Source organism: Lactuca serriola, chromosome 4 (genome assembly GCF_051521515.1).
Source record: "Lactuca serriola cultivar US96UC23 chromosome 4, Lser_US96UC23_V15, whole genome shotgun sequence".
NCBI lineage: Eukaryota > Viridiplantae > Streptophyta > Magnoliopsida > Asterales > Asteraceae > Lactuca > Lactuca serriola.
In genome coordinates, this window is record NC_136411.1 from 43,813,916 (window position 1) to 43,822,568 (window position 8,653).

Below are 8,653 nucleotides of genomic sequence, written 5' to 3' on the forward strand. Positions count from 1 at the left end.
CAACCCAAAAAACAATCATACGTAAGATTCCGATATTGAAAACCTTTAATAAAACCCATTTAGAGCATAATCCGCATCTAACCGATTCGAACAAAAAAAATGTTAACTTTGATTTAAATTTCTTCCACAGTGGTCTCTATCTAACCGATTCGAATAAAAAAAAAAAAAAAAAAAGTTAACTTTGATTTAAATTTCTTCCACAGTGGTCTCGATAAAGGGTGTCTGCAGCAGCCATTTTTTTTTAAAGTTTAGTCTGCGAAAATGGAGAAACCCTACAAAAAGGAAGTGCTCCTCTTCTACTGCGTGGAATCCGAAGAACTTGCTCGCAAAATTTCCGCTCAATCGGACCTTATTCAACTCCAGTCCATCAATTGGAGGTTTGCTCTCACCCATCTAGATCAAAATTGTTATTTCTAGTCGTCTATGCAAATTAGTCATTCAATTTATTGTTTTTCCACCCTATTTATTCAATGAGCATACTTTCAGCTTTGATAATAAGAATATAACACATTGAGATTCCTTTAAACTTCACTGGTTCAGTGAAGACTGCTACTAGAACAAGATTGTTATATAGACATATCGTAGAGAGTTAGGGTTAATCTACAATACTGAAACTGTAGAGTGCATTGATGGGCGTATATAAATGAAAACCCTAAACTACAAAGTGCCTGTGTGTTTCTTCCCTCATTCTCTTTTGAGCATAATATTATCGAGTTTCCGTATTGTGATTTGTTTTGTAGGAGCTTTGATGACGGGTTTCCTAACTTATTTATAAACAATGCGCAAGAAATCAGAGGGCAGCATGTTGCTTTTCTTGCATGTTTCAGCTCTCCAGCTGTCATATTTGAGCAGCTATCTGTTATATTTGCACTCCCACGGCTTTTTGTTGCTTCTTTCACATTGGTGTTACCTTTCTTTCCAACTGGCTCCTTTGAAAGAATGGAAGAAGAAGGAGATGTAGCAACTGCATTCACCATGGCAAGAATCTTATCAAATATTCCTGTATCAAGAGGTGGTCCCACAAGCTTAGTTATTTATGACATCCACGCTTTACAGGTCTGTTTCTGTTTTTTAATAAACATTGCTTCAATTCAAGTCCATTATGTCTGTAATCTGTATATTATGGTTTCTAATTCTATCTATATTTGCAGGAAAGATTTTACTTTGGGGATCATGTTTTGCCTTGTTTTGAAACTGGGATGCCCCTTTTGAAACAGCGTCTTCACCAACTTCCTGATGCTCAAAATGTTAGCACTTCTATCTGATATCTGTTAATTTGTTCTTTATGCATTAAGTCAAAAAGAAACAGATACATAATCTTTTATGTGGTAATAATAAGATCTATTGAATGAATATTCAGATTGTGATCGCCTTTCCAGATGATGGAGCTTGGAAGCGATTCCACAAACAGCTTGATCACTTCCCCACCGTGAGTTTATTTATTTAATTAGGAAATTGAATATTTTTAATATAAAATATATAATATATGTGATGACGTGGCAAACGACAGGTGGTTTGTGCAAAGGTTCGTGAAGGTGATAAAAGAATAGTAAGGTTGAAAGAGGGTGATCCTTCAGGTTGCCATGTGGTAATTGTTGATGATTTGGTGCAATCTGGAGGTACTCTGATTGAATGTCAGGTAATAGCAACCTACTTTACTCCATAAGCAATTTACTTTTACTACTTGTAAAATGTTTCAGAAAGTAGATTGCTATTATGGGTGTTTAATGTTGGTATTGTTATGCAGAAAGTTTTGGCAGCTCATGGAGCAACAAAGGTGAGTGCTTATGTGACTCATGCAGTGTTTCCTAAAAAATCATGGGGGAGATTTGTTCACACAGATGGTAAGATCATCTTGAATATATAATCTTTAATTTATGTTAAATGGATTAAAATGGGGTTTGACCGTTTGACTTGTATGTGTGTTTAGAGAAGTCGAAGAGGGCGTTTTCGTACTTTTGGATTACAGATTCGTGTCCTGTTACTGTTAAAGAGATTGCAAACAAAGCTCCTTTTGAAGTTTTGAGTTTGGCTGGATCTATTGCTGATGCACTTCAAATATGATGTTGTGTTATTACGTTGAGGTGTTTTAAATTAATGTTGCCTGTTTTTGTGTTTAGAATAATGTGATATGTGGACATGTTTGAGAGGAAGAAAAAAAGGAATCGACACTTTGACAAAAAAAAAAAGTTAATTAGTTACATTACGTGTTGGTTCTTTATGGTGATTTGATTTGATTAAATTGGGAAAAATTGATGTCTATCATTGATATGACATTCAACTATAAGTATTCAATTCATCATTTAATTACAAACGTTTGGGCTTGTCAATGCCATTAAATTTTGAGTATTCATTTTTTTTAATTATTTAAATATTTATTATTATAATATGTAAACCATATATAAAAGATGTACAAGTTTACTATCATTTCAATTATAAATATAAATTATGAAAAATGGAATTTTATAATATACAAATTAGGTGTATTGATTATATCTAAAATCATGTCGTTTTGGCAAAGCTTGGAGGGACATGAGATATAGGAGGGGAAGGTGTGACCCACATAAAGTTAAAGGTTATCAAGATCATGTTTCATGTAGCATTGTAATGATTATTAATGAATGAAATTATAAAAATGAATTTTAATTGCAAATCTAATAAAAAAGAGAATCTTACGTTTTATGAGACAACTCATGGTATGGATATGGATATTATATTTTGTTTATTATAATCAATTTGTTGTCGATCACAATATAAAATATTTGATTTTGGCATGACTTTTTAGGAAAACATATACAAACCACTCTTAAATGTTTCCACTTCCGCCCTTTGCAAGTGAAGAACTTTTTATGTTTATGTCTTTACATACGTATTCGAACAAAAAGTAATATGCATCACATGTTTCTGCTTTTATATTATTTATATAGTTGAGATGGCTAAGTGCTAACATTATATCTAGCAAATTGTAATAAGATGACATCTATTAGTCAATTTGATTAAAATTAGATAGATATATGCAATAAATATGATCATAAAAGTAAAAATACTTTATAAATATTCTATTTGCATTTTTAACTCAAAACAAAATGAAAAAAATACAACTCAACATATATGACTAGAAGCATAATATTTTTGACATTTTGTTAACAAATTCAAATCCAAGTTGATAAACATCAATCAACGTATGAATAATAGAGATAGATGTCCATATGAAGATCCCCTTTGTGTCTTTTACAACTTTTAGTATAAAAAAAATAAAACAAACTTAAAACTTAAACTCAACCCCAACAACAATCTTTGACTACATTTCTACCTAAAACAAACACTACTATTTCTTCAACCAAAGAAACTACTATTTGACCAACATGAAAAATAGTCAACGCAATACACATTCTTTTACAAAAGAACGACCACCTGAGCTGCAAGAGACAACAAGATCAAAATAAGTACTACAGTACTAGGTTGTTATATGTTAGCAAAATTTAAGGTTCTAGAAAATAATTGGCAATCAATAATAATAAGCGACTCACGCGTATTCAAGATGAATGTTCATGAATCGCGCGTTCTCTTTGCTTTGTGTTAATGTAACCTTCCCATCAATAACCTGATCTTGCTCTACCTCTATCGGATCATAGAAGTATATCATTGTCTGCCAATATCAATATAAATAAATAAATAATATCCAACTTTAATATATCAAATCAAATATTAAACAAAAAAATTGAATTAATTTTTATATTACCTGTTGCCAATGTGTGGGTGGATCTTCGGGTGCAGTGGAAAGAACAAGTGCTTCACTGGGATTTGCACGCTTCCTTCTAGGGTTTGACTTTGTTGACTCTGATGATGGTGCATCGTTCTCAGCAGTGGTCCCACAAAACTCCACATCAAACCAAAATGCAAATCCATGAAAAGGAGCTGAAATAAATGACTTTCTTTTATAAAATTATATAAAATTATAGATCATGATGAAGATGAAATGAAGTTTTACCTCGCATCATGGATTGAAACTTGAAGTTTGTGGTAACAGATTCCAATTCTTGAAGTGTGATTGTATAGCAATCCACGTGTTTTACCTGTTTGTTTCCAGCAACAACAATTTTCATATATTCTTAATTTTTTTAAAAAAAGGGTATATATAGAATTTTTTATTTTTATTTTTACTAACCACATGTGGCCATGTAAGGACATTCTCTCCACTGATGGTCTCAACAGATGGTTCTTCAAAGGCACATTGTTTTGCCAATGGCATTATTGGGGACACTGCAAAAAAAATAGAAATAAATAAATAAATAATTAGTGTATCTGAATGCATTCAGTATGTCTGAATGCATGTGACATGTACTACTCACTGTCAATCCCATAGACATTACGCCAGAAATCAATACTTTCAGCATATCTGTCTGGATGTGTAACAGGGGCCATGTATAGCTGAAATCAAACACAACAAAATATAACTAAATTTTCATAATCTAAAAAACACTAAATGTTGACAATAAAAATAAATAAATAAGAAAGTATAGATATAGTTATATACCACTGCATTTGAAGGAAGAATAAGACCACCAGGTCTTAACCAGCGGTCTCTGGCAACAATAACACTCCCAAGCATGCTCTACAAAAAATATATAAAAATATAAAATGAAAATGCTTTTTTTAATATATTTATTAAAGATAAATTAAACAGTTACCTCGTAAAGAAGCATATAACCCATCCATTCTGATACTATAACATCAACCTCTTCATCAATTTGAACATCCTGTATAGACACAAAATATGATGCAATTAAATAACATGATATTTGTTTTATGAACATTGTTTATGGAAATTGTATTTGTACCTCAACACGTCCATGTAAAACAATGACTGTGTCAGAGAGGTTATTTGCCTTGACAACTTCATTTGCCTAAAGTTTTTAACAAAACAAAAACAAGATTAACATTTATGACCATTGTTTTCTAAATGGATTGAATATGGAGGAAATGTCATTAACAGATATACCTGCAATGCTATCTCACTGGCATCCACTGCATACACCTGGTGTAATGAAGTTTGAACAGGAATAATGTCAAACAGATTAAAACAAAAAAAAAAAAAAGTTGAACATTTTTATGGTATCAAGCAAAATAGAAAGAAAGATAGGTTTCAACGTTTCATTTCCTAACATGGAATTGCAGAAGAGAAGGAAGAAATACAGGTGTTGGATATAGGAAAGTGTTGACTTTGGGTTTTGGAGATTTGAAGATATTCATGTTGGTTGATTAATGCTGCATGTTGTAGGGTTTATATTATAATTTATAACTAAACAAGTGTGGGTTCCATTACAAGTTGTTATAATCACCCAAGATTAAAGTGTTGACTTTAGGGCGTTTGGGTCAAACTTTTGATTAAGAGAATTGGTGATACTATTATTGGATATAATCATTATGTATTGCTTGAATAATCTTACCCGTTTTGCCCCTGCCTGAGCACAGAATATTGAGAGGATTCCTGTGCCACAGCCAACATCTACAACAACCTATGATACATGAGACATGTAGTTGTGATAAATATATATAGTACATTCAAAAACGAAAACAAAATAAACCGATATACATGTGGTTGAAAATATTTTCTTACTTTGCCTTGTATGTAACTCTGATGTTGTAAAATGGCTGTCTTGTATGTTTCTGTTCGCACACGATCCTGCAAAACTAGAATAATTAGCCTAAAGTTTAAAGAATAAAGACCAAGTGGGAGTAGAAAACTGTGGAAAATGTAAATACTAAAGAAAGAGACTTGTTAAAGAAATCAATTATTCCTTGAAGAATCAAAAATGGAACTGTGCAGTGACTGCAGTCTACTTTAAGTAACCAAAACAAAACCAATTGTTAGCCCTAGTGTGATAAGATTCCAGATAATATACCATGTCCATGGCAAAACTTCTTGGTTCCTTTCCAGAACATTCTACAAATCTAACAACAGAAACTTTGAGAGTAGCATACGCACAGAGACTTTGTGTCCAGAGCAAAGTAACTAGGGATATCAACCAATTAGGCCAAAAGTGCAAGTCGCCATGTGTAAATTGAAAATTAGGGATGTGGAATTGTAAAGAAGATGACACAATCATGGAGCGAAACGAAATAATAACACAAACACATGAAAAATCCGCAATGCAGACTGATGTATGTATGAGAAACAACACTAGATTCCAAAAACGACGAGATAGTTCTCGCAATACCTTGATCATCTCTTCGTGAATACCGACGTGGGAGTAAGACTGAAAGTAAGCCTTATCAAAATCTGTACACGGGGGAGGCGCCTCTGTTTCCTGCTGCCCACTGGAAACCCTAGTCACGCCGCTCTGACGGGACCTCCGGGACCTGAAATGATCCCTTTGCGCGGTGCCGCCGCCGAGCAGCTTGTGGTGGTGGCCATTACTGTAACTCCCAGCCGGTGGCGACCTAGACATCCCTTCCATCACTCTCTACCTACTTCTGTATTCTGCACAACCGAGAAGAAAGTGCTTTCCTCAAGGGTGAATGGTATTATTACTGATTATGATTTCACACAGAAAGTACGAGGGCTTCAAGGGCTTCTATGGAAAATGAGGGGTCCCATGGTAAACATAAAAAAAGAAAAAAGAGAAAAAGTAAAGGGTAATTCAATCAAATGACCAAAAAGGGAAAATGAGACCTTAGGGTTTAGGACAAACAAATAATTTGGGTTCGAATCTTTCACAAAGGTAGTTATGAGTTTTTTTAAAGTTGTAGTTTTCAATCTAAAAGAGCTCATTATTATTAACTAGAATTGAGTACTATTAACAAGAGAGTTTACATATTAACAAGAAAGTTTACATAAGTAGCAAAGATTTTGAATATCCTATTTTCTTATGATTATAGCAAGCCTTAAGTATATGTATGAGGTTGTCGGCAATGAACATATTGGTGTTTGATATAATTTGAAATTGAGGTCCCGTTAACCATTTGTTAATAACATGTTTTCACAAATCTTTTATAAAAGAAAAACATTTTTCAAAAGATCTATTAACAATTAAACATTTATCTTGTTTATTCAAATCCCTTTTTCAAGACGGTTCATGTGAGCATATGTTGTGTTCTTCAAGGTTGCTGATGTGACCATTACCCTTTATTGAAGGAATTTTTGTAATTCGGATGAGATTGAACATTAAAATATTTAATAGAAATGAATATGATAAATACCAAAAAACAAATCACATAAATTCTAAATTTCACACACAAAAAAAAAGAGAGATAAAGTTATTAATCAGTTATTGCAGTAAAATATTGTCCAATTTTACATTACAACCATTGTGAGATAAGCGGCTGGTATTGTGAACGAATTGTTGGCATTGAATGATCATACAAAATGATGCATTTTTACTTGAAATGCACTTTTTGTGACCAAATTGGACACACCTATGAACAATGGTCCATTGAAATAATTTTGAAAGCCCAACGAAGTGAATGGTGAGAACTTACTTTGAAACTCAAAATCAAGAAATTATGAAATAAAAAATATATACTGGGTTGTGGTTTCGACTTTAAAGAGTAACAATATTTGGTAACAAATGTGAACCAATAACAAGTCATTGGAAGGGGCGTTTGATGATTGAAATTAGGCAAATAAACCTTTGATTTTCAGGAGAATTTTACATTCCTCATTTTCTACTGTTATGTGTGTCATTTCACACCTTTATATGTTCACTATGTGTAAAAGAGAAGTATGAGTTTACAATTATGCATAATCTTGCATTATTACATGATTTGTTAAAAGCTTTATTGTTTACTTTGTACAGTTGTACACACTTTTGGAGTCTTTTGTTCAATTGGTATGGTTGTATGTAATAAGTGTACCATTGGATCGTACAACTACGAACTCTGTTTATAATAAAAGCTTGGAATGTCTCATGTAAAGGTTTTATAGGTCTTATGTTTGATTATGATGGATTATATGTTAACAAGTGACATTCTAAGGTGTTAGCCGATCATGTAAGGAAGATCTATGAGGTGAGTTTATTACTTATGAAATATGTTACTTGTATATCTTACTTACCCGATGTTTCCTTTATTGTAATTGTAATATCCTTTTGCTTTGTGAATATTAAAGTATAAGTGTACATCGATGATGTGATATTTGTAATGAGTTTTAGAAGAAGAGTGAACTATTTACCTTGAGACCTTATTATAGTGGTCAAATGCACCACCTAAGACGAGTAATGAATTCGATTAAGTGTCCATTTATGTATAGTATTAAGTATCCATTTATGAATATGATTGAGTATCTATTTTATGATTTGGGTTGAGTATTAATTTATGTGTAAGATTCAATATTTAGTTAACTTATATTGAGTATCAAAATATGTCACTCATGACTTGGATAAATCACTCGTTTATGTCTATGTTGAGTATCTGCATATGATTTGGATTGAGTATCTAATTATGTCAAGGATCGAGTATCCTATGACTTGGATAAAACATCCATTTGTGTTTAGAGTTGAGTATCAACTAAAGCAACACATGTATATGCAAGAAATGTTTCAGGTCATATTATGCATGGCTCTTTATCTTTTTAATCAGCCAATTCTATTAAAGCCAAGTTTTAGACATATATACTTACATTGTTTAAATTATTTGAATAGTTCATGTCATG

At 32.4% G+C, this 8,653-nt stretch overlaps 2 protein-coding genes across 2 annotated transcripts; one reads left to right on the top strand and one right to left on the bottom strand.

Moving 5' to 3' along the window:
- Nucleotides 1–214: 214 nt before the first annotated feature.
- Nucleotides 215–2,314, top strand: LOC145101425 (ribose-phosphate pyrophosphokinase 4-like). Its single transcript, XM_079038620.1, has 7 exons — nucleotides 215–377; nucleotides 741–1,056; nucleotides 1,152–1,247; nucleotides 1,361–1,429; nucleotides 1,511–1,639; nucleotides 1,748–1,844; nucleotides 1,931–2,314. Exons 1-7 carry the CDS (start codon nucleotides 262–264, stop codon nucleotides 2,062–2,064), a joined length of 957 nt encoding a protein of 318 aa, XP_078894746.1. The 5' UTR covers nucleotides 215–261; the 3' UTR covers nucleotides 2,065–2,314.
- Nucleotides 2,315–3,112: 798 nt separating this feature from the next.
- Nucleotides 3,113–6,554, bottom strand: PRMT6 (protein arginine methyltransferase 6). Its single transcript, XM_079038621.1, has 13 exons — nucleotides 6,222–6,554; nucleotides 5,621–5,686; nucleotides 5,451–5,519; nucleotides 5,003–5,038; nucleotides 4,842–4,907; nucleotides 4,692–4,760; nucleotides 4,538–4,615; nucleotides 4,353–4,431; nucleotides 4,169–4,263; nucleotides 3,992–4,076; nucleotides 3,743–3,918; nucleotides 3,531–3,649; nucleotides 3,113–3,419 (listed from the first exon to the last, which is right to left on the bottom strand). Exons 1-13 carry the CDS (start codon nucleotides 6,459–6,461, stop codon nucleotides 3,377–3,379), a joined length of 1,221 nt encoding a protein of 406 aa, XP_078894747.1. The 5' UTR covers nucleotides 6,462–6,554; the 3' UTR covers nucleotides 3,113–3,376.
- Between the last annotated feature and the right edge of the window lie 2,099 nt (nucleotides 6,555–8,653).